Source organism: Oncorhynchus gorbuscha, linkage group LG04 (genome assembly GCF_021184085.1).
Source record: "Oncorhynchus gorbuscha isolate QuinsamMale2020 ecotype Even-year linkage group LG04, OgorEven_v1.0, whole genome shotgun sequence".
NCBI classification, from domain to species: Eukaryota; Metazoa; Chordata; class Actinopteri; order Salmoniformes; family Salmonidae; genus Oncorhynchus; species Oncorhynchus gorbuscha.
In genome coordinates, this window is record NC_060176.1 from 9736970 (window position 1) to 9762185 (window position 25216).

Genomic DNA, 25216 nt, shown 5'->3' on the forward strand with positions numbered 1-25216 from the left:
CTCCTCCTGCTCCTCCTTGCACAAAGGCAGCGGTCCTGCTGCTGGGCTGTTGCTCTCCTACGGCCTCCTACTCGTCTCCTGATGTACTGGCCTGTCTCCTGGTAGCGCCTCCATGCTCTGGACACTACCCTGACAGACACAGCAAACCTTCTTGCCACAGCTCGCATTGATGTTCCATCCTGGATGAGCTGCACTACCTGAGCCACTTGTATGGGTTGTAGACTCCGTCTCATGCTACCACTAGAGTGAAAGCACCACCAGCATTCAAAAGTGACCAAAACCTCAGCCAGGAAGCATAGGAACTGAGAAGTGGTTTGTGGTCACCACCTGCAGAACCACTCCTTTATTGGAGGTGTCTTGCTAATTGCCTATCATTTCCACCTGTTGTCTATTCCATTTGCACAACAGCATGTGAAATTTATTGTCAATCAGTGTTGCTTCGTAAGTGGACAGTTTGATTTCACAGAAGTGTGATTGACTTGGAGTTACATTGTGTTGTTTAAGTGTTCCCTTTATTTTTTTGAGCAGTGTGTATATATATATATATATATATATATATATATATATATATATATATATATATATATATATATATATATATATATATATATATATATATATATATATATTAGGGGACATGATACAAATGTAAAGTGGAAGAGGGGGTTACTTTCACAGAGTATAACGTTCGGTAGCCTAACAAATACATGTGCTTCACCACATGGGCTCTTTCCCAGGTATGGCATCCTGTTCCTATATATATCCATGCAGTGGCCTACTACACATGATGGTTCTTATGAGCCAATTGATGAGTACATGAAAACCAGCTCCCCCAAAAGTGCCTGCAGTACAGCCGGTGTATATTTCATCAGTGTATCTTATATAACCATTTATTTTTGATACTCCTTGCATATTGAGCAAAAAGAGGAGAGATCCTCCATGCCGGAGCAAGAAAAAGTCATCTTTATGATCCTATCTCCAACTTCAAAAACAGGGGCTCAATCATGGAATCTTCAGTCACGCCACCAAAAACTGGAGGCGGGTAACCAATCTTTGATTAAGCTTCTCTTAGTGTCACAGAGGTTTTGTGAACTTCCCGGGACCCTGGCTTTGCTCTCACTTATTAAGCTCCTCAAAGATTCAGATTACTTCAAGCCATTTTCACTGGCATACGACTTCAGCCAGCGTCTCATCAGAGAGCAGATTGAGACCAAATCACTCATACATACACACACACTTGGCTAGGAAATGGTAAGGTCAAAGACTATGGTAAAGCCAAGTATAATTAATGCAGACATATAGATTAAAAGCCAGGTTGTCACTGTGGGGACGTTATTAAAGCCATTATATATACAGTACATAGCTTTTGGTAGGATTATCGCTCTCACAGAGAGGAAAACAGGCCACTGAGGATTTTCATGAGCTCTAATTTTTAGAGGAATAAAATCAGCTCAAGCAATCTTATTTTACTGACAGTCAAAGGGGAAATAGTGTTTCTTGCTCAGTGTTTCGTTTTTATCAATATTTCCCACAACACTGTGGATTAACATATAGCTTGATTCAAAATATGAACCATGACGGTGTCATTTTCCATGAGCTTATTCCATCTCCTGTATTCATCATTACGTCTACAACTGTTAAATGTCAACCTTTGAAAGTCATCCACTCCAATCCCATGCAGCGTCTTGCCTCACTGAAAAATAAGGCGCAACATAAAAATGAACAGAATGTGTTTCTTTCTCTGGTTGAGGTAAAGACTTTATGGATTTTTGCTGAGATAAAAGCCGCCACTTTTGTTCTAAACATGTTTGTTTACTGACACCATTCTGAGAGCACAGGGAGATTATTTCAAATCGCAATATCTTTTAGTCAGTGGTAAAAATGTTGCTTTAGATTCATCAGCACATGAAAGATGTCTGACTGTTGGGCTGGCCATGGGGGACTTACAGGAGATTTCCCTTCACAGTCTTGCCCAGGCAACTTAAAACAGAGTGATATGAAACAGTACGAGGAATCAACATTGGCGTTGGAGACCAATGATAGAGCCTCTCAACAGATATCTAACAGTAGAATACAAAGCAATTGCCTTTGAAGCTATGGAAGTCAACAGACCACAGTACTGAATGTGCAACAGCAGGCCTATGGATCTCAGCAACCAGAGGTTATCCCAGATCATGTGTTTAAAGGTTGAAAGCTTCAGAGCCTAGGTGTCATGGATAATACCTACTCAGATATCTTTAGGAGCCTCTTCTATCTCTCCCCTTCTCTCTGTCCTGGCTTAACTTCACCTCTGTCTGACAGTGGAGCTGCCATGCTATCGATCCTCCCACACCCCCACCTCAGGCCCAGACGGCAGGCACAAGGGCAGCCACTAAACCTGTGGGCAAAGAGAAAGAGGACCCCCCTGCTGAATGCAATTGGGATTTGAGAAAGTTAAACACTTCTCAAGCACAAAATTCCAGCCTGGGCAGCAGAGAGGGGATTCTCTCTCCAGGCCATGTGGATGCTCCCGATCAGGTCAGTTCTATCATCACAGTCCCTCTCACCAGCCTCCCTTCCCCAGCATCCTCACTGCTGTGGAGGGGATCAGCTCTCTCATTTACCTCAAACGCTGCTGTCAACACTTTTGCTGCTGCCCTTGACTCGATGCGACTCAGGGTTCGTATCCCGAGAACGCCAGGTTGAGGTGGGGAAGGACGTAAGTGCAAAATGGAAGAAGGGGGATATTGGACAAGGTGTTGCAGAGAACATGCTATTGGCTGCACTAGAGGGGGAGGGAGCCTACCTTGAGATCTTGTATTCTACCCTGCCTGCGGTGACCTCAAAGAAACTGATAAATACAAAGTAGAAAACATTCCCTTGATATCAATGACCATGAAACATTACCTTGACAGAACAAAGTTAGTCATGATAGTCATAGCTTCATCTCCTGGTCTTGTCCATCCGTACGTTACAGAATCCATAGAAACGGAGCATACGGAGCTGAAAACATGGCTTTTGAAAGCATAAATGGACCTCTGCTCTGTGAAAACATATCAATACACATATTGAATATGGAGGTTAAAGGATGCTCTGTTGAAGGTCACCTGGAACTGAGTGTGAAAAGATAGGAAAGCCCTTTATTCATACGTTGACATGAATAGATTAACTGTCCATACTTTCACAGTCAGTCCCAGCCAAGGTTCTAAGGAGTGGGATGGAGAATGGTGAAAAGACTTGCATGAAATGACCGTCAAATGATAGTGGTTTCATGGATCATCTACTGCTAGCTGTTACGGTTGTCACTCCTGTACATCCTCCCCAGTGGACAGCTTATTGCCATCCTCACTAGTAAACCTACCAAACATGATTATAACCAAATCCAAACAGTTAGAACAGCCTGTCAAACCCCTTTCACATCACACCCAACATGTCATATTCAGTCTCCAGAAGAATGTAGTATGGATCCACAGACACATGACCAGGAAGCTGACTGAACTACACACAGGTCTCCGGGCTTAAAGGGGGACAACACAAGCTAAATGCAACCATAATGTGGCTTGTCAGAAACATTACTTTACCTTCAGCTTAGCTTTTGCTCACATCATATTCAATGCTGAGATGAACTGAACTTACTCTGCACAGCCTAATATAAAGCTACACTACTGCGCCATCGACCTAGCTACAACCCAGCACCTCCTCTGTTGTTCATGAGAGGTTAAGTGCTTTCCTTTCACATCATAGGTTCAATATATTTCCCAGTTTTAATCACAGATATGAATCAAATGCTGCCTGCTCATCTAAATACCTGACATTAGACTGGTCAAAGCCCTGCTTGGTGGATATATAACCTCTAAACGTCAGAACCATGTTTGTACAGAGAGAGGGCTGAACAACAGAGCAGAACAGAGCAGAGGCTTTGGACTGGGGGAGTGCATCAGACACAGGCCAAGCCCAGAGATAAAAGCCTGGTACATCCATTCAAATGTACTCTCACACAGAGTTCAGGTTGTTCAAGAGACAGGTCTTAGTGGTCATTTAGAAAAGCCTCCGTTCATGACGCAACAGGCATAGTGATGGGGCCAGGCAGTTCAACAGCGAGCCCCACAGATAATTACTAATGGAAGACAAGTGGTGTGTTGGGTACAACTACACAGCCATCAACCATCTGCTAAAGGGCTTCCATTGGACTGCTTTATTGAGTCATCTTGACAAGTATTACCGTTCCTTTGACGGCCCTGTGAGAACTCCTGCATGGCCTTTATCTGTACAGACCTGTGAGTCTCATTAAACAAAAACCTGAAGCAGGGAAGGTGGATGTAGGCTGTATCACCACAACAAAAGAACCGTGTTTACAAGTCCAAGACAAGCATATTACATAGACACAATGCAGCGCTAGGCTCCAGTCCTGCAGCGCTCTCCCCCTCAACACCCCACCCCCTGGGGGTGAGAAGACCTTCCTTCATGTTCAAAGATTATCAGTTAATCCCAAAATGTGCAGGAACATGACACGACAGGAAAGGGACCACTATAAGAGGGGGGATGGAGGGAGCTTCGGCTTTTTATTTGTTTGTTGGCTTTCATATTAATCCATTGGAACACCACACATTTTCTCCTCTTTTTTGGGCATGTGTAAATGATGTTTTAGAGCCATTAAATAGGAGATGAAATTTTCAATGGATAGCATGCGAAAGTATTAATTGTAAAGGCCATTATTTGGTGTCCATGAGGCTGAATCAGCTTAGCCACTCCATTCCGCCATTTGCATACAAAATGCTTTATTTTGGCAATCAATGAAAGTGTTCCACTGTATGTGTAGCTTATCACATGCTTGCAGGAAATGGATTCCTTAGCCATCTCGTTAAATTCTGTTGATGCAGAACAATTTGAAACATGGCACAGGCTGCAATGACATTTAAAGATGCCTCGGCTTAATTATATTTTGCAAACATTTGGGGTGTTTGTCCTCAGGGATAAAGTGCCTCCACTACAAAGTTAACTTGTTAATAATTCAAAAATAATCTCTCTTTTTCGCAGAGCACTAATCATTATCTCCTATTAGTAGTGGTTAAGGGCATTCAAGGTGCCATGCACACACAGGGGAGACATTCTGCTGTTTATCCGCCTAGCGACTACTTTAAATGGAGCGCTCAGATGGAGCAGAAGTGCGACAAACTGTTTCCTAATTGTCTGTGATAAAATGCTTACCACGCAGACACTACAGACCTTGTCAACTTTTGAACCCCACGGTCAGGGAGAGAGAGAGTTGTTCAAAAAATAGGAGGAACCGGAACACTCCCCAAAATGCCAGCTTCCATTCTACAGGTCCTTGTAGTGCATGGTGTAAATGCTCTCTATTATCTGATATAATGAGATAAAAACATCTATTAGGAAACGACAAAACATGCTCTGTAATGTTTGGACCTGTTTGTCATATTTCAACAGTGGTATCTTATCTGAGACTAACACAAACACTCAGAGTGTTTGATTACACATTCAATACAGTCAATGTACCCGACATACTATTCAGCTGATTTGCCCTATTCCAGTACTGATAAGAAAACACTAGCATATTGTTGACTGGAAATGAAACATTATGACTTCTTTAAGCTCCAACAGAAAGATGCTTTATTAATCGCAATCATAAACATAGCTGAATATACAGTGAATCAGAATACATACAGTATGTGATTCATGTAATTACCAGAGAGAATGTATGTTGTCTCTTATGCTTTGTTTTAGTTTCTATGTTGATGCCAGACATTTTTAATGTAAATGGCATCAACATCGTCTTCTTCATGAATGCGACAGCAAAGAATGCATATCATAAAGGTAAAAGGTAAAAAAATTTTTTTAATTTACCAAGTGGCATCACAACAGAAAATGACCAGCAGAGCTACAGTATATTACATGAGCCTACTGTATAACAGAAAGTCTAAGCTTTGAGATACTGTATTCCTTTGAGTCAGCCTATTTCAGCTGGTTGAGATGCTTTAAGGGCCACATATAGTATAACAGTATATAGGTGATAAATGAGAACAGTCTGTGGTCATCCATAACAAAGACTCTCCTCTCCTCACTATGTCCAGTAGGCTCTTAGGCCAGCAGCTACACAGCTTCAGCACTCTGTGATTCACCATTTCACCAACATGGCAGAGGGAGTCCTGGAATCAGACAGACAGAGAGGATGAGTGAACATATAGACAAAGACTGTATATTACCTGTGCTGCACTAGCCCTGAGGCCCTCCAGTACTGATAGAGGTACCTGCAGGCATGTTTCTCCAGCCAAAGTGTGTGCACACTGAGCTGTGGGCAAAACCCTGATGGAGCAGAACCAAGGTGGGTTCAATGATCTGTGTGTTTGTGTTTAGGGTGTGTGTGTGTGTGTGTGTGTGTGTGTGTGTGTGTGTGTGTGTGTGTGTGTGTGTGTGTGTGTGTGTGTGTGTGTGTGTGTGTGTGTGTGTGTGTGTGTGTGTGTGTGTGTGTGTGTGTGTGTGTGTGTGTGTGTGTGTGTGTGTGTGTGTGTGTGTGTGTGTGTGTGTGTGTGTGTGTGAGTGTGTGTGTGTGCACTTGCGAGAAAGGGCACACATCCAGCATAGCGCAAATAAACCTGAAATTTCACTGTGTACCTCACACAGCGCAATGCCATGGAGATGCTGAGACACCTTAAATAATATCATCTCCACCCCCGCTGGTGAAGATCAAAGTTGTATCAGGTGAACTTCAGCAGCGGCTCCACCCCGGTGGCGCGCCCCTCTGGAGCCCAGCACAGGGCTAACACAATCAAAGGGGAAGACACAGATACAGTTCACAGCTGAGTAACTCTATATGTCAAACAAAGCTAATCAATTGTTCATTCCCTCTGTGAAAAGACGATCAGCCACGGCTTACCTTTAAAATGATAGGCCAAGCGGTTGTAATTATCCTCTCTCTCTCTCCCTCTCTGTGAAACAAACAGAACAGAATAAAACACAGCTTGTTTTAGTTCCCCAGGATTTAATTCAAAGAAATGCAGAAAGCATGAATGACTATTTTTGTCACAGCAGATGTTACAATTGCAGCATCCAGATGTAGCCTAACAAAAATTGTTTTTAGAACGTGATTTGTTGATGTGTTTTTTGTTGCTGATCTGGTTTCTTTCCCAATAATGAACGTCTATCTGAACGTGTTGATGAATAAGAAGCTAGCCTTCCCTTTGTCTTTGTTGTTAAAGTCTGGGTGGAGATGCTGTATAGTAGACTCTCGTCCAGTGAGTTGGGTCCCACCACTTGTACAACTCTGCTGCAGGTCTGATTACAGTGTAAACAACTCTTGAAAGCTAACCCGCAGACACATATGCAAGCTCTGAAACAGCACGATAGGTCTACTTCATCATCATCACCACACTTACTGTCATAGCTGGCAATGGCCACTTATGCCCATCCATAGATAACAGTTGTTCTATCTCTATGTGTCCACCAATATTTGATGTGTATTGATCTGTGTACAGGGCTCATCTGTGAAAGAGAACTTCCTGTTAAAATAAAGGTTAAATCAAATAAATGACTTCTGTATATGTTTTTGGGTGAGGTAATAAAGGTAGCAGACATTTACATTTGATCCCATGGCCATTCGTTACCAGTGGATTATTCAAAGCATTGTGGCAACTGTCCTTCTTGTGATGCTAATAAATAAAGTCTGACAACAGCAGCACTAGAGCCACTCAAGGACTGTCCTAGCTGTACAGCACCGCATCCCCCTTCGACTCCATTAATCCACCTCATTCACTTTTCACAACTGTCTTTGTTCTATGAATATAAAGGCCTGATATTTGTAACCGTGTGTCCTTCATGACACTCAAAGCCAGGTTCATCCCCATCAATTTCAAATAAAAAATTAAACCTTCTCCTTATATAGGAGTGCATTGATTTAATATTTCACCACCACTGAAAAACCCCTGCTCCTACACTCAACTTGCAATTTGGAAATAAATTGACTGATTTAGACAGAGGCAGAGAGAGGGGGAGGGAAAACAACTTGATGTAAACCTGGGCCCGCTACGCGCTACCACTGAGTAAGGTGACATTGCACAGCAAATCACTTGCATGAATATAGAGAAAGAAAACAATTTCCATTTCTGAAAGCAATTTTGTTTGGCGAAGGTGTGTTGATTGTAATGTGAATCTATTGCTCACAAGACATAGAGGAGCATGAACATTTCATAAGAGTCTGTGTTACATTTTGCTGTTAATATAACAATAAGAGAACCCAGGACTTTCATCTAAGGAATATGAAAAACTCATTTTTCCAAGTACATATAGAAGGGCAAGCACAGCAGCCTCCCTCTGTTGTGCTTTGTACACTGCTGAGAGGGAGCAGAAATTGTCTGACTTTTGCTGCAGCGAGTCTATTGTATTTTAATTGAGCCTAATGAAGAATAATTAAGTAATTAAAGACTGGATAAGAGAGAGGTGCCGTAAACAGATAAAGGCAGAGTGCCTTGTATTACCAATGTGCCGCACTGCAGTGTGAATTGGCCATACTCTCACACATACCTCCTGCATGGCATCGTCCAAACTAGAGGCAAATTACCAAAGGCACTGTCCAAAATGTACCCACAGACCTTAGTATTTCATTCCTCATAACGGCTTTTCCATGTGTCTGTGAGAATGCATGTGGTCGAATTCAAAATGTAATATTTCCCAGTTGGATTTTTGGAAATGGGAGTACACTGTGATATTTTCACCACTCTGACATTAGCAGGTTTTATGTTTTGAGTAATTGCACAGCATGATGTGTACTTATGGGTTTGAGAACCATCAAAGTTTTATTTGAACAACACTGCAATTATGGGAAATATGGAAATACATTTTGAGCCAATTCAAAGTTGAGTTGACTCGAATAATAGGAAAATAAAAGTGCAATCGGGGGAGGTTGACAGTGGTCAAATTAAACTCTCTTTTCTTTAAAATACCCACAATTTAATGCCAAGAATCACAATGAACAAAATCCCTAATACCCAGATATTGTTAAATGCTATGGCACATCCACAGTACTTTGACGTAAGTGTGTGTGTGGTGCCAAAAACTCTCAGCATATCGTTCGCTATCTGCCATATTAACCATCTGTAATCTCTGTTCAAATCATATGCTGGTTGGCACTGATCATCTACACATAATCCATTCCTACAGGAGAGGGTACACAAACGCATATTTGTTTCCCAGGATTAAAAGATTATGGTGGGTGCATGGCAAATAATGTACACTGGTGGCAGTTTTCACTTCTATTTTTCCTACTTTATTGAGGAAAATAAGAACAATCTGAAATGTCTTTATGGATACTGTCGCAAAGCTAACTAAAAATCAGCATTCCACAAGAGAGGATGGCTTTCACTTCAGCAGTAATAAATTCATGAACTTATTTGAGGAAAAGATCATGATCATTAGAAAGCAAATTACAGACTCCTCTTTAAATCTGCGTATTCCTCCAAAACTCAGTTGTCCTGAGTCTGCACAACTCTGCCAGGACCTAGGATCAAGAGAGACACTCAAATGTTTTAGTACTATATCTCTTGACACAATGATGAAAATAATCATGGCCTCTAAACCTTCAAGCTGCATACTGGACCCGATTCCAACTAAACTACTGAAAGAGCTGCTTCCTGTGCTATGTTGAACATAATAAACGGCTCTCTATCCACTGGATGTGTAACTCACTAAAAGTGGCAGTAATAAAGCCTCTCTTGAAAAAGCCAAACCTTGACCCAGAAAATATAAAAAAGTATCGGCCTATATCGAATCTTCCATTCCTCTCAAAAAAAATTGAAAAAGCTGTTGCGCAGCAACTCACTGGCTTCCTGAAGACAAACAATGTTTACAAAATGCTTTAGTCTAGTTTTAGACCCCATCATAGCACTAAGACTGCACTTGTGAAGGTGGTAAATTACCTTTTAATGGCATCAGACCGAGGCTCTGCATCTGTCCTCGTGCTCCTAGACCTTAGTGCTGCTTTTGATACCATCGATCACCACATTCTTTTGGAGAGATTGGAAACCCAAATTGTTCTACACGGACAAGTTCTGGCCTGGTTTAGATCTTATCTGTCGGAAAGATATCAGTTTGTTTCTGTGAATGGTTTGTCCTCTGACAAATCAACTGTAAATGTCAGTGTTCCTCAAGGTTCCGTTTTAGGACCACTATTGTTTTCACTATATATTTTACCTCTTGAGGATGTCATTCGAAAACATAATGTTAACTTTCACTGCTATGCGGATGACACACAGCTGTACATTTCAATGAAACATGGTGAAGCCCCAAAATTGCCCTTGTTCGAAGCCTGTGTTTCAGACATAAGGAAGTGGATGGCTGCAAACTTTCTACTTTTAAACTCGGACAAAACAGAGATGCTTGTTTTAGGTCCCAAGAAACAAAGAGATCTTCTGTTGAATCTGACAATTCTGTCATGTTTGTCAATTATTATCATGTCTTGTCCCTGTGCTCCCCATTCTATTCGTTTCCCTCTGCTGGTCTTATTAGGTTCTTTCCCTCTTTCTATCCCTCTCTCTCCCCCTCCCTCTCTCACTCTCTCGCTCTCTCTTCTCTCTATCGTTCCGTTCCTGCTCCCAGCTGTTCCTATTCCCCTAATCATCATTTAGTCTTCCCACACCTGTTCCCGATCCTTTCCCCTGATTAGAGTCCCTATTTCTTCCTTTGTGTTCCGTTCCTGTCCTGTCGGTTCCTTGTTTAGAATTCACCGTGCTGTGATTGTGTATCGCCCTGTCCTGTCGTGTTTTTGCCTTCATCAGATGCTGCGTGTGAGCAGGTGTCTCTGTCAGCTACGGCCTGCGCCTACCCGAAGCGACCTGCAGTCTGTGGCCGCTTCTCCTGTTATTCCCCTCTACAGACTAGAGGATTTCTGTTATTCCCTGTTTGGACATTTCCTGTTAAGGATTCAGGATTTGTCGTTTTCTGTTTGGACTTGAATAAACTCGGTTTCTGTTAAATCGCTTTTGGGTCCTCTTTCACCTGCATGACAGAAGGAACCGACCAAGGAATGGACCCAGCGACTTCAGACGCTCGTTACACTGCCGTCGAGATCCAAGGAGCCATGCTCGGCAGACACGAGCAGGAATTGTCTGCTGCTCGCCATGCCGTGGAGAACCTGGCCGCTCAGGTTTCCGACCTCTCTGGACAGTTCCAGAGTCTACGTCTCGTGCCACCTGTTACTTCCTGGCCTGCCGAGCCTCCAGAACCTAGGGTTAATAACCCACCTTGCTACTCCGGGCAGCCCACTGAGTGCCGCTCCTTTCTCACGCAGTGTGAGATTGTGTTCTCTCTCCAACCCAACACATACTCTAGAGAGAGAGCTCGGGTTGCTTACGTCATTTCACTCCTTACTGGCCGGGCTCGAGAATGGGGCACAGCTATCTGGGAGGCAAGGGCTGATTGCTCTAACAAGTTCCAGAACTTTAAAGAGGAGATGATTCGGGTTTTTGACCATTCAGTTTTTGGTGGGGAGGCTTCTAGGGTCCTGGCTTCCTTATGCCAAGGTGAACGGTCCATAACGGATTATTCTATTGAGTTTCGCACTCTTGCTGCCTCTAGTGAGTGGAACGAGCCGGCGCTGCTCGCTCGTTTTCTGGAGGGACTCCACGCAGTGGTTAAGGATGAGATTCTCTCCCGGGAGGTTCCTTCAGATGTGGACTCTTTGATTGCTCTCGCCATCCGCATAGAACGACGGGTAGATCTTCGTCACCGGGCTCGTGGAAGAGAGCTCGCATCAACGGTGTTTCCCTGCTCCGCATCGCAACCATCTCCCTCCTCTGGCTTTGAGACTGAGCCCATGCAGCTGGGAGGGATTCGCATCTCGACTAAGGAGAGGGAACGGAGGATCACCAACCGCCTGTGCCTCTATTGCGGAGTTGCTGGACATTTTGTTAATTCATGTCCAGTAAAAGCCAGAGCTCATCTGTAAGCGGAGGGCTACAGGTGAGCGCAACTACTCAAGTCTCTCCATCAAAATCCTGTACTACTTTGTCGGTCCATCTACGCTGGACCGGTTCGGGTGCTACATGTAGTGCCTTGATAGACTCTGGGGCTGAGGGTTGTTTCATGGACGAAGCATGGGTTCGGAAACATGACATTCCTTTCAGAGAGTTAGAGAAGCCTACGCCCATGTTCGCCTTAGATGGTAGTCATCTTCCCAGTATCAGATTTGAGACACTACCTTTAACCCTCACAGTATCTGGTAACCACAGTGAGACTATTTCTTTTTTGATTTTCCGTTCACCGTTTACACCTGTTGTTTTGGGTCATCCCTGGCTAGTATGTCATAATCCTTCTATTAATTGGTCTAGTAATTCTATCCTATCCTGGAACGTTTCTTGTCATGTGAAGTGTTTAATGTCTGCCATCCCTCCCGTTTCTTCTGTCCCTACTTCTCAGGAGGAACCTGGCGATTTGACAGGAGTGCCGGAGGAATATCATGATCTGCGCACGGTCTTCAGTCGGTCCCGAGCCAACTCCCTTCCTCCTCACCGGTCGTATGATTGTAGTATTGATCTCCTTCCGGGGACCACTCCTCCTCGAGGTAGACTATACTCTCTGTCGGCTCCCGAACGTAAGGCTCTCGAGGATTATTTGTCTGTGTCTCTTGACGCCGGTACCATAGTGCCTTCTTCCTCTCCGGCCGGGGCGGGGTTTTTTTTTGTTAAGAAGAAGGACGGTACTCTGCGCCCCTGCGTGGATTATCGAGGGCTGAATGACATAACGGTTAAGAATCGTTATCCGCTTCCCCTTATGTCATCAGCCTTCGAGATTCTGCAGGGAGCCAGGTGCTTTACTAAGTTGGACCTTCGTAACGCTTACCATCTCGTGCGCATCAGAGAGGGGGACGAGTGGAAAACGGCGTTTAACACTCCGTTAGGGCATTTTGAGTACCGGGTTCTGCCGTTCGGTCTCGCCAATGCGCCAGCTGTTTTTCAGGCATTAGTTAATGATGTTCTGAGAGACATGCTGAACATCTTTGTTTTTGTCTATCTTGACGATATCCTGATTTTTTCTCCGTCACTCGAGATTCATGTTCAGCACGTTCGACGTGTTCTACAGCGCCTTTTAGAGAATTGTCTCTACGTAAAGGCTGAGAAGTGCTCTTTTCATGTCTCCTCCGTTACTTTTCTCGGTTCCGTTATTTCCGCTGAAGGCATTCAGATGGATTCCGCTAAGGTCCAAGCTGTCAGTGATTGGCCCGTTCCAAGGTCACGTGTCGAGTTGCAGCGCTTTTTAGGTTTCGCTAATTTCTATCGGCGTTTCATTCGTAATTTCGGTCAAGTTGCTGCCCCTCTCACAGCTCTTACTTCTGTCAAGACGTGTTTTAAGTGGTCCGGTTCCGCCCAGGGAGCTTTTGATCTTCTAAAAGAACGTTTTACGTCCGCTCCTATCCTCGTTACTCCTGACGTCACTAGACAATTCATTGTCGAGGTTGACGCTTCAGAGGTAGGCGTGGGAGCCATTCTATCCCAGCGCTTCCAGTCTGACGATAAGGTTCATCCTTGCGCTTATTTTTCTCATCGCCTGTCGCCATCTGAGCGCAACTATGATGTGGGTAACCGTGAACTGCTCGCCATCCGCTTAGCCCTAGGCGAATGGCGACAGTGGTTGGAGGGGGCGACCGTTCCTTTTGTCGTTTGGACAGACCATAAGAACCTTGAGTACATCCGTTCTGCCAAACGACTTAATGCCCGTCAAGCTCGTTGGGCGTTGTTTTTCGCTCGTTTCGAGTTTGTGATTTCTTACCGTCCGGGTAGCAAGAACACCAAGCCTGATGTCTTATCCCGTCTGTTTAGTTCTTCTGTGGCTTCTACTGATCCCGAGGGGATTCTTCCTTATGGGCGTGTTGTCGGGTTAACAGTCTGGGGAATTGAAAGACAGGTTAAGCAAGCACTCAGGCACACTGCGTCGCCGCGCGCTTGTCCTAGTAACCTCCTTTTCGTTCCTGTTTCCACTCGTCTGGCTGTTCTTCAGTGGGCTCACTCTGCCAAGTTAGCTGGTCATCCCGGTGTTCGAGGCACTCTTGCGTCTATTCGCCAGCGCTTTTGGTGGCCGACTCAGGAGCGTGACACGCGCCGTTTCGTGGCTGCTTGTTCGGACTGCGCGCAGACTAAGTCGGGTAACTCTCCTCCTGCCGGTCGTCTCAGACCGCTCCCCATTCCTTCTCGACCATGGTCTCACATCGCCTTAGACTTCATTACCGGTCTGCCTTTGTCTGCGGGGAAGACTGTGATTCTTACGGTTGTCGATAGGTTCTCTAAGGCGGCACATTTCATTCCCTCGCTAAACTTCCTTCCGCTAAGGAGACGGCACAAATCATTATTGAGAATGTATTCAGAATTCATGGCCTCCCGTTAGACGCCGTTTCAGACAGAGGCCCGCAATTCACGTCACAGTTTTGGAGGGAGTTCTGTCGTTTGATTGGTGCGTCCGTCAGTCTCTCTTCCGGGTTTCATCCCCAGTCTAACGGTCAAGCAGAGAGGGCCAATCAGACGATTGGTCGCATACTACGCAGCCTTTCTTTCAGAAACCCTGCGTCTTGGGCAGAACAGCTCCCTGGGCAGAATACGCTCACAATTCGCTTCCTTCGTCTGCTACCGGGTTATCTCCGTTTCAGAGTAGTCTGGGTTACCAGCCTCCTCTGTTCTCATCCCAGCTTGCCGAGTCCAGCGTTCCCTCCGCTCAAGCGTTTGTCCAACGTTGTGAGCGCACCTGGAGGAGGGTGAGGTCTGCACTTTGCCGTTACAGGGCACAGACGGTGAGAGCCGCCAATAAACGCAGGATTAAGAGTCCAAGGTATTGTTGCGGCCAGAGAGTGTGGCTTTCCACTCGCAACCTTCCTCTTACGACAGCTTCTCGTAAGTTGACTCCGCGGTTCATTGGTCCGTTCCGTGTCTCCCAGGTCGTCAATCCTGTCGCTGTGCGACTGCTTCTTCCGCGACATCTTCGTCGCGTCCATCCTGTCTTCCATGTCTCCTGTGTTAAGCCCTTTCTTCGCACCCCCGTTCGTCTTCCCTCCCCCTCCCGTCCTTGTCGAGAGCGCACCTATTTACAAAGTACATAAGATCATGGACATGCGTTCTCGGGGGCGGGGTCACCAATACTTAGTGGATTGGGAGGGTTACGGTCCTGAGGAGAGGAGTTGGGTTCCGTCTCGGGACGTGCTGGACCGTTCACTCATCGATGATTTCCTCCGTTGCCGCCAGGATTCCTCCTCGAGTGCGCCAGGAGGCGCTCGGTGAGTGGGGGGGTACTGTCATGTTTGTCAATTATTATCATGTCTTGTCCCTGTGCTCCCCATTCTATTCGTTTCCCTCTGCTGGTCTTATTAGGTTCTTTCCCTCTTTCTATCCCTCTCTCTCCCCCTCCCTCTCTCTCTCTCGCTCTCTCTTCTCTCTATCGTTCCGTTCCTGCTCCCAGCTGTTCCTATTCCCCTAATCATCATTTAGTCTTCCCACACCTGTTCCCGATCCTTTCCCCTGATTAGAGTCCCTATTTCTTCCTTTGTGTTCCGTTCCTGTCCTGTCGGTTCCTTGTTTAGAATTCACCGTGCTGTGATTGTGTATCGCCCTGTCCTGTCGTGTTTTTGCCTTCATCAGATGCTGCGTGTGAGCAGGTGTCTCTGTCAGCTACGGCCTGCGCCTACCCGAAGCGACCTGCAGTCTGTGGCCGCTTCTCCTGTTATTCCCCTCTACAGACTAGAGGATTTCTGTTATTCCCTGTTTGGACATTTCCTGTTAAGGATTCAGGATTTGTCGTTTTCTGTTTGGACTTGAATAAACTCGGTTTCTGTTAAATCGCTTTTGGGTCCTCTTTCACCTGCATGACAATTCATCTTGATGGTTATACAGTCGTCTCAAATAAAACTGTGAAGGTGTTACTCTGGACCCTAATCTCTCTTTTGACAAACATATCAAGACTGTTTCAAGGACAGCTTTTTTCCCATCTACGTAACATTGCAAAAATCAGAAACTTTCTGTCCAAAAATGATGCAGAAAAATGAATCCCTGCTTTTGTTACTTATAGGTTAGACTACTGCAAGGCGTTACTTTCCGGCTACCTGGATAAAGCACTAAATAAACTTCAGTTAGTGCTAAATACGGCTGCTAGAATCCTGACTAGAACCCCAAAATTTGATCATATTACTCCAGTGCTAGCCTCCCTACACTGGCTTCCTGTTAAGGCAAGGGCTCATTTCAAGGTTTTACTGCTAATCTACAAAGCATTACATGGGCTTGCTCCTACTTATCTCTCTGATTTGGTCCTGCCGTACATACCTACACGTACGCTACGGTCACAAGATGCAGGCCTCCTAATTGTCCCTGGAATTTCCAAGCAAACACCTGGAGGCAGGGCTTTCTCCTATAGAGCTCCATTTTTATGGATGGTCTGCCTACACATGTGAGAGTCGTAGACTCGGTCTCAACCTTTAAGTCTTTACTGAAGACTCATCTCTTCAGTAGGTCATATGATTGAGTGTTGTCTGGCCCAGGGGTGTGAAGGTGAATGGAAAGGCTCTGGAGCAACGAACCGCCCTTGCTGTCTCTGCCTGGCCGGTTCCCCTCTCTCCACTGGGATTCTCTGCCTCTAACCCTATTACAGGGGCTGAGTCACTTACTGGCTTACTGGTGCTTTTTCATGCAGTCCCTAGGAGGGGTGCGTCACTTGAGTGGGTTGAGTCACTGATGTGATCTTCCTGTCTGGGTTGGCTCCTTGCTGTCCCCAGTCCACCTAGCCGTGCTGCTGCTCCAGTTTCAACTGTTCTGCCTGCGGCTATGGAACCCTGACCTGTTCACCGGACGTGCTACCTGTCCCAGACCTGCTGTTTTCAACTCTTTAGAGACAGCAGGAGCGGTAGAGATACTCTTAATGATCGGCTATGAAAAGCCAACTGACATTTACTCCTGAGGTGCTGACTTGATGCACCCTCGACAACTACTGTGATTATTATTATTTGACCATGCTGGTAATTTATGAACATTAGAACATCTTGGCCATGTTCTGTTATAATCTCCACCCGGTACAGCCAGAAGAGGACTGGCCACCCCTCATAGCCTGGTTCCTCTCTAGGTTTCTTCCTAGGTTTTGGCCTTTCTATGGAGTTATTCCTAGCCACCGTGCTTCTACACCTGCATTGCTTGCTGTTTGGGGTTTTAGGCTGGGTTTCTGTACAGCACTTTGAGATATTAGGTGATGTAGGAAGGGCTTTTTATAAATACATTTGATTTGATTCACTTAATTTAATTTCAACACGAATATTGGTAAGATCTATAAAGGTTTGACTTTAACGGCACATTGGAAAATTATAATATCTTGAATAAAGCTAAGCAAAAGATGTCTGTGAGAGCTCCTGTACATTGATTCCATGCTGGCCATGCAGTTCACACTAACGGGGACATGATCTGAGTGTTTTATGTTTATAATCTAAGCGTGAAGTTCAAGGATTACTTTGTGTTCCCAAACCACATTGCAGGAGGTATTTTGATGCGGCCTGCCTGAGATCAATGACAGACTGCCATCACGGTCGACAACTCCATTGTGTCCTCCTCCCAGAGCGCCAAGAACCTTGGCGTGATCCTGGACAACACCCTGTCGTTCTCAACTAACATCAAGGCGGTGGCCCGTTCCTGTAGGTTCATGCTCTACAACATCCGCAGAGTACGACCCTGCCTCACACAGGAAGCGGCGCAGGTCCTAATCCAGGCACTTGTCATCTCCCGTCTGGATTACTGCAACTCGCTGTTGGCTGGGCTCCCTGCCTGTGCCATTAAACCCCTTCAACTCATCCAGAACGCCGCAGCCCGTCTGGTGTTCAACCTTCCCAAGTTCTCTCACGTCACCCCGCTCCTCCGTTCTCTCCACTGGCTTCCAGTTGAAGCTCGCATCCGCTACAAGACCATGGTGCTTGCCTACGGAGCTGTGAGGGGAACGGCACCTCAGTACCTCCAGGCTCTGATCAGGCCCTACACCCAAACAAGGGCACTGCGTTCATCCACCTCTGGCCTGCTCGCCTCCCTACCACTGAGGAAGTACAGCTCCCGCTCAGCCCAGTCAAAACTGTTCGCTGCCCTGGCCCCCCAATGGTGGAACAAACTCCCTCACGACGCCAGGACAGCGGAGTCAATCACCACCTTCCGGAGACACCTGAAACCCCACCTCTTTAAGGAATACCTAGGATAGGTTAAGTAATCCCTCTCACCCCACCCCCCCCTAAGTTTTAGATGCACTATTGTTAAGTGACTGTCCCACTGGATGTCATAAGGTGAATGCACCAATTTGTAAGTCGCTCTGGATAAGAGCGTCTGCTAAATGACTTAAATGTAAATGTAAATGTAGAGACAGGGTGGCAACCTTCAGAGTGATATTACTGCAATTGTTTTCTTTCTTTGCATGCCTTCTCAAAATGTAACCTTTCAGGGAAAATGTAATTGCTTTAATAAATCTATGTACAGACCTCATGTGGCTAAACTATACATTCACACTCATAAAACAAAGTGAGTGGGCCCTAATCAAGGTCTATTGGACACTAGCTTTAGTGGACTAAACTCTGCTAGCTTCGCCTACGCAGGTCACAAAACTATCACATAAAATAAATCATTCTGGGCAATTATAATTGCACAATGAAAACAATTACTGTAGGCCAACTTTGGTAATGAGATTAGACTAACATTGTCTCAGGGAGACCTTTGTCAATATTCCTGAAGGACTGATACTGTAGGCCTATGTGAAATATCAACTACTGTATATGGAACAATATCTGTAAAGTTTAGAGTAGGGTAAGTATTTTGTTGGGAGACTTGTCATAAATATTTACAATCTGGCCTACTGCTCTTAATTCGGAATATAATAGGCCGCTCGACCGTCCTCCCTGTACCGCCTAGCCTATGCCATGGTAAATGGAATTTACAGGCCTAACAGAAACAGCCATCTTTATACTCAATGTTACTGACCCCGCTCTTGATTACAAATGCCAATAGCTGAGACGGTCAGTGCTATCTGGGATCTGTGTGACGTTCCTACCCTAAACCATAACCCAGCTCGCCTGGATATTTCCAGTCCTCGGGGGCTTGCGGTTACACTTTTCCCCCATCTCTAGCAAACACACCTAATTTAAACTAATTGCATTTTTAACTGAAGATCATGATTAGTTGATTATGGAATCGAGTGTTAGCTGGGGTTGGGGCAAAAGTGTGACACCAATCAGGCCCCCGAGGACTGGAGTTGCCCAGGCCTGGCTGGCCTAACCATTTCAAATGTAAACTTCAATGGGGTACCTGAGACAGGCAAGGGCTGTGGTCAAAACTGCAAAGGTTTCGACATACAGGTTGTTTTATCATACTGAAGGGATTCAAAAAGTATTACACTAAAGGGCAAGGGGAAAAATTGCATTGCCCAATTGAGTCTAAAAACAGACATTATAATGAGCCTGTCCTCCCTATTGCTCAACCCACATTGATCAGCCTACATTAGAATTAGATTACAGATCAAGAAAATTAAGGATGGTTTTATACATTTCAAATGGCCTCCTGTGGGTTCATGGAGCAATCACGTTTCGAATACAAATCAAAACATCATGTGATTGGTAAATTAGTTGCATAAATCTGACCAATTGTATTTGCTCCTCAATTCGTGGCTCACCTTGGTTGAAGAGCGAGGTAGCGGCAGCGGTCCTTTCCAATAGCTAAACCTGCACTGCCATCTGATGGAAATCTTGAGAATTACACGGTAGGGCCTACTTTGTTGGACCGCGGATGATGACTCTCGTGGATGAGACTGCAAGCAAGGAATTGCTAGATAGAATAAAGTATTTGTCAAATGAACGACCAAAGTATATATTATTAACATTTTAGCTAACCCTTTTCCTAATCTTAATCTGCTGCGTAAATTCTCCTAACCTGCTACGAAATGTAAAATCTTACGTTAATTTGACAAAAGCCTTCTAGTCATGACTAAAGTAAACTGTAAAATACACCAATCACAAAGCCAAAACCAAAATAGGTCACTTCCGTCGAGCTGTAAAATCAGGAAGGATGCAGGAGGTTTGGCGTTTCCACTAGTTACCACAGCTACAGAGTCGAAAATGGACGATATCGTAAAAATTCGCTTTTTGGGCTATATTTACAGCTAGGCGTAAGGTTAGCAGTGTGGTTACGGTTAGGTTTAAAATCAGATTTTAAGAAGAAAAATGTTAGAAATGGGCGGGGTGTAGCCATAATTATGACTTTGTGGTTGTGGTAACTAGTGACGACCAGAGGCTTAATGTACAGCCAGAAATACTCCTTTCTCTGATATCTCTGGGACAGTTTATCTGTGACAAAATGTCGATGACTACTCTGCAGAAGGTTACTCTGATTTCCTGCTCTGTCCTCTGTGTTTCGTTATTCCTTCCCAAAATGCTTTTACCGAGAGGGAAGAAGGATGTAGGGCAGCCCGAGGGTAAGGCAGCAGCTTATCACTGATCCGTTCTCTTGTTGATGTGCAGCTCGGCTTTGATGCTTGGAAGATAATTCCATATTTTGCATATCGTTCTAGCCATCTGCAAACCTGCCAGCAAAGCTAGATAATGTATAATACGTAACGGCATGGAACTATCGAATACAGCATTTCATATGTCCATGCGTTTTACCAATAGCCTACAACTGCAAGTTATTATAGCATACCATTTTGTTATCATCAGGGTGTATGCATATATTTAGTCTAGAAGGTTATCCTCTGTGTTCTACTCCTCATTGCCCTTGAGGATACCATTGCTTGAGGATACCACTGCAGAGTTCAATGCATACCATTGAACTCTGCAGGCTTCTTCCTAGTGTGTTGATCAGTGCTCTCTGCTCTCATTCCTAGTTGGTCCTGGGTATTATCGTCCCGTGATGCATCGCCTACAGATGCCAGAGGAGGACCTCGGACAGTGGATGGAGGGGACTCATGACTCGGGGCCCCACAGCCCTGAGGTCCTGGCTAAAGCCAAAGGCATGGGCACACTTCAGATCCGAGGAGCCACTAAATCCAATCTGATCAGCCAGGCCATTCCCATCTACGGATTTGGAATCCTACTCTACATCCTCTTCATCATATTTAAGGTAAGCTGCACAATGTCCACCCTAGACTGGCTCAGTCAAATGGATAGACAAACTATTTAGAAGGGGTGTTATCATACATGCAGGCAGGGATGTAAACTTTATTACAGTTTTTGACAGCATCCATGTAATACCTATACTGGCTAGGAGTCCAGTGCATCCAGTACATTACAATGTGTGCATACCATAAATGCATTGTTGTATTCACAGATGACAACTAGGCCTAAAGGAAAAAGTACTAAACTGGTATGCCGATTTCCTACAATGTCATCTGAAGCTTGGCAGAAGAAGAGGAGTAAGTAGACCGCATCACATCATTAATAGCTAGGCCATTGTGAATGACACGATGATGTATATGATGTGCCTTTTATCTCAGTGCAGTTGATAAGAGTCCTGACCTCCCTAACACACACACCATTTAGGTTCTACAGTCCATTATGATTCACCCTGATGAAAGACTAATGCAGGATATAGCTCACCCTGCGAGAAGAAATTTCATCTGACAAATGAGCTCCTTTCTAACAGTCACCTCTTTCATTACTTTGAGGGCTTATTTTCAATCAACTTCCTCATTGTTTTGATCGTTCCATTTGTCAGGGCCCCTGCAGAATGTATCAGTAGCTCCAATTTAAGCAACTCCGTGATAAAGTAGATTAGGATCCTGTCCAATTTACAGGAAGCTTTGTTCCCTGCCTTTGTTAGACCTGGATTAGCAATGAGAAGTAATGTTGTTTCAGCCCAGCAGTGTCTAATACCAATTAACTGCATGTATTTTGGATCAGCACTAAGAGGTTTAGCTCCATTCATCAAATGAATGCCAAGGGGGTGGGGGACAATGTGACAGGAACAGCATAGAAATCTATTCATGTCCTGTGTGTCAATGCCACTCTCACCTTCCATTATTAAGAAACATTGAGTCACTATGGTTGATTCAAATGAATACTGAGTATTGAATGTGTAGTACTGAACGTACTGAGTGAATGTTGAATCTCAAGGCTTTCTGCAACATTGGAAAGCAACTCTAGATATGGTGTGTGTTCGTCCATGCATGAGTTTGCTCTTTACGTCCCTGACTGCCATGTTTCCCTCCCAGCAGATGATGAGCTGGCCCAGCTTCAGGAGAAGCTGCTGGAGACCGAGAGAGTGATGGAGAGAATCGTCTCCAGAAGGAGCAGCACTCCTGACAGGTAAACATCCCATATTTCCATTTACACACCACTTATCACAGCCCAGATCTAAGATGAGCCAAATAAATTACTCCATTTCAGGGATAAATCAGGGTGGACGCCACAAAAATGAAAGGGCAAATTCTTTGATTAACTCTCCCATATTCAGGTATTCCTTTGCTCATGTGCCTTTTCATGCAAGTGTATATTTTGTACTTCATGAAGATTGTATTTGATGCAACTTGAAGGAAAGCATGTACATTTAAAAGCCTCCTGATTTACAGAGATTGGGGCCACCATCCATGGAAGGTGAATATTCAATCTCCAATAACATAACAATATTCACTCTCATCTTTCTTAATAAAGGGGTATATTAGATCAATAACGTGCAGTTAGTGTCTCTTCCTTTTTCCCAATACAGGAGTAGATTTCCAATACTTTGAGACATATCTCCTTTCAGGACAAATCTCAGCTATTAAATTCTCTCTATTACTAATTTCTGCATGCCATTGTTCACCTCTTCACAATAACTTCTTAATATTGCTCATCCTAGAGGCAGTGTTTAGCTACTCCATTTAAATGTGTTTGACATACCATTTGTAATCTGTGAAAGTGTTGCAGGAAGGCAAAAAATGTTATCATGAGCAAAGCAGAAATGAATAATCTCCAGGCTATAGATAACGATTGATCAGAATGAAAGCACTGTGGTATGAATGGGAGAAGGACTGCATTGGTATTAATTGAGGCCCCTTTTCTTTCCCCTCATCTCTGCTGCTCTCTGGTGGCATGCAGCAGGACTAGCAGCAAGGTTAGAAGAGCATCAAAGCAGGAGGAGAAGTTACTGCGGAAGCTGAGCAAGATCAGCCGGGTGATGCAGGAGGTACGACTTATGGAGGGGGCCACACCTGAGATGGAGGCTGAGATGGTGCCCTACACAGCTGACTGGGAGGGTAGGTTAACACAACACAGCAGGCAGGCTCCTCTCAGTCACCACACAGAAAATAATATTCACCAGGCTTTGAGTATTATTTACTGTACTTCTGTAGAACTATGACATAGGTTAAGTGGAAAAGGTAAGTAAGACGGTCTGAGACAGTTGATATTATGATTGTCCCCTCTGGTAGAGTGTCCCTGTCATTCCATGTCTGTCTCTCTCTCCAGGCTACCCTGAGGAGACCTACCCCCAGTATGAGGAGCCCGGTGGCAGACGCAGCGGCAGTTATGACCCCATCACCATCCAGGAGGAGCCTGCTGCTGACTCAGAGATACCCACTGCTGAGGCCCTGGCTGAGGAGGTGGTAGATGAGGAGGATGATCTAGAAGATGACACGGAGGAGGAGGAGCTGCAGGTCCGCCTGCCCCTGCCACCTGAAGGAGGATTGGAAGAAAATGGTAGTAGTCCCAGCAGAGTAAAAAAGCAAATCAGATTCAGCGATCACAAAGATGTGTTTCACTACCCTAAGCAGGATACGGTCTATGAATATAGGTATGAAGAGGTGAAAGAGGAGGAAGAAGAGGATGAGGAAGAAGAGGATGAGAAGGAAGAGGAAGAGGAGGAGGAAGTTGAAGAAGAGAAGGAGGAGCAAGTGGATGAGACAGAGGAGGAAGTAGGTGATGAAGAAGACCCACTGATGGAGGCCGAGGCTCTCTGTTTTAGTTGTGATGTCTGTAGTAATCCAGAGGCAGAAGCAGAAGAAGCGATGGAAGAAGAAGAGTACATTCTACTGTCTCAGTCTGAAGAGACAGACAGCTTCACCCCACCAGATATGGCTGGGGAGCTGGGGATTGGGAGTTTTCTCAGGATGAGGAACAGGAGAGAGACATAGTGGGCAGAGTCAATAAGGAAACTAGCTCATCCTAAACTCCCTAGCCCTTTGACCTTACTGAGTGTTTTGAATATTCCCAAGAATGTACCTCTCCTTATGCAAATCCCCGTTTTCTATCCTGTCTCCTTGTGTCCCAAGACAAGATGAATGGGTGAATTTTGTGATCCTAACTAGACTACCTAATACCCTAATATTCATGCTGCTTTAAAGAAAACCATTTACCTACAATTCACCATGTCCTTTGATGACAGACATCAAACTATCTGACTCTAACCTTATTCCAATATGGCAGTCAAGCATTGTAGACCCTGGTATCCTCTGGGATAGATTGTAAACAGAGAGAGCAGGGACCCACATGAATAATCTACCTCTGTTTTACTCATTTAAAATCCAGCTTTTGTATCTCAAATATATTAAAAGGTCATATAAAAATTCAAACCAGCAACTATTAAGCCCAGAATGTATCCGTAATAAAAAATGAATTGTCCATGAGTTGGATCTGAATCTCCTGTTTTCCTGTTGAATACACTGTACTACCACTGTCCTCAGACACTGTCCACTGTCCTAGCAGTCTATTGTCCTTCTATGACCATATCATCACTTCATACACATCTCAGGGGTTCAGTCAGAGTATACATAGTGCTGTGGGTGCATGTGACTTGTTTAACTAATGACAGGTTTGACTCATTTGAGTTTTATTTTTTTCATAATCAGAACTGTGTGTTTACAAACACTGTATATTGAACAATGTACACATTTTACATTACAGTGAAACAGTACTAAACACACTCATAGAATGAAAGGGCCTTGTTTCTTGGACACAAAGAAACTTGTTATGAAAAGCACAGTATTTTTTTTCTGCAAGGATCTCAGCAGTTTGCCTAAAAATTCAGACGAGTTAGAACACATCACTAAGAAACAGGAATATCATGGTTGATTAAAGAGCCTTTTTTCATAACTTGCATTGAGCTGCCTCGGAGATTGTTGTTTGCCTTCATTTTACAGTTAATATCCATAAAATATAAAATAGTTTCATATATTTTGTGAAATGTTTTTGCCTCTCAAAAAATGTGGAGAGTGGCCAGGTGGTCTAATGGTAATGTCACAGCCTCCAGCACATTTCTACATTATCAGCATAGGT

General features: G+C 44.5%; 1 protein-coding gene and 1 long non-coding RNA gene across 6 annotated transcripts; one reads left to right on the top strand and one right to left on the bottom strand.

The window, feature by feature from the left end:
* Positions 1-5595: 5595 nt before the first annotated feature.
* On the bottom strand, positions 5596-20030 carry LOC124033633. Of its 2 annotated transcripts, XR_006838422.1 has the most exons (5): positions 19926-20030; positions 19645-19796; positions 6872-6923; positions 6610-6754; positions 5596-6143 (listed from the first exon to the last, which is right to left on the bottom strand). It is a non-coding gene; the product is annotated as an uncharacterized LOC124033633 (long non-coding RNA). The 2 variants fall into 2 exon arrangements; XR_006838421.1 differs by lacking the exon at positions 19926-20030 and having other exon boundaries at positions 19645-19919.
* On the top strand, positions 20015-24567 carry ric3a (RIC3 acetylcholine receptor chaperone a). Of its 4 annotated transcripts, none has more exons than XM_046345746.1 (6): positions 20015-20442; positions 20851-21086; positions 21294-21378; positions 22177-22270; positions 23042-23199; positions 23411-24567. In XM_046345746.1, the coding sequence occupies exons 1-6, from the start codon at positions 20325-20327 to the stop codon at positions 24073-24075; spliced, it is 1356 nt and encodes a 451-aa protein (XP_046201702.1). In that variant the 5' UTR covers positions 20015-20324; the 3' UTR covers positions 24076-24567. The 4 variants fall into 4 exon arrangements, with proteins under 4 accessions (XP_046201702.1, XP_046201704.1, XP_046201703.1 ...); XM_046345748.1 differs by having other exon boundaries at positions 23045-23199; XM_046345747.1 differs by having other exon boundaries at positions 22180-22270.
* Positions 24568-25216: the final 649 nt, after the last annotated feature.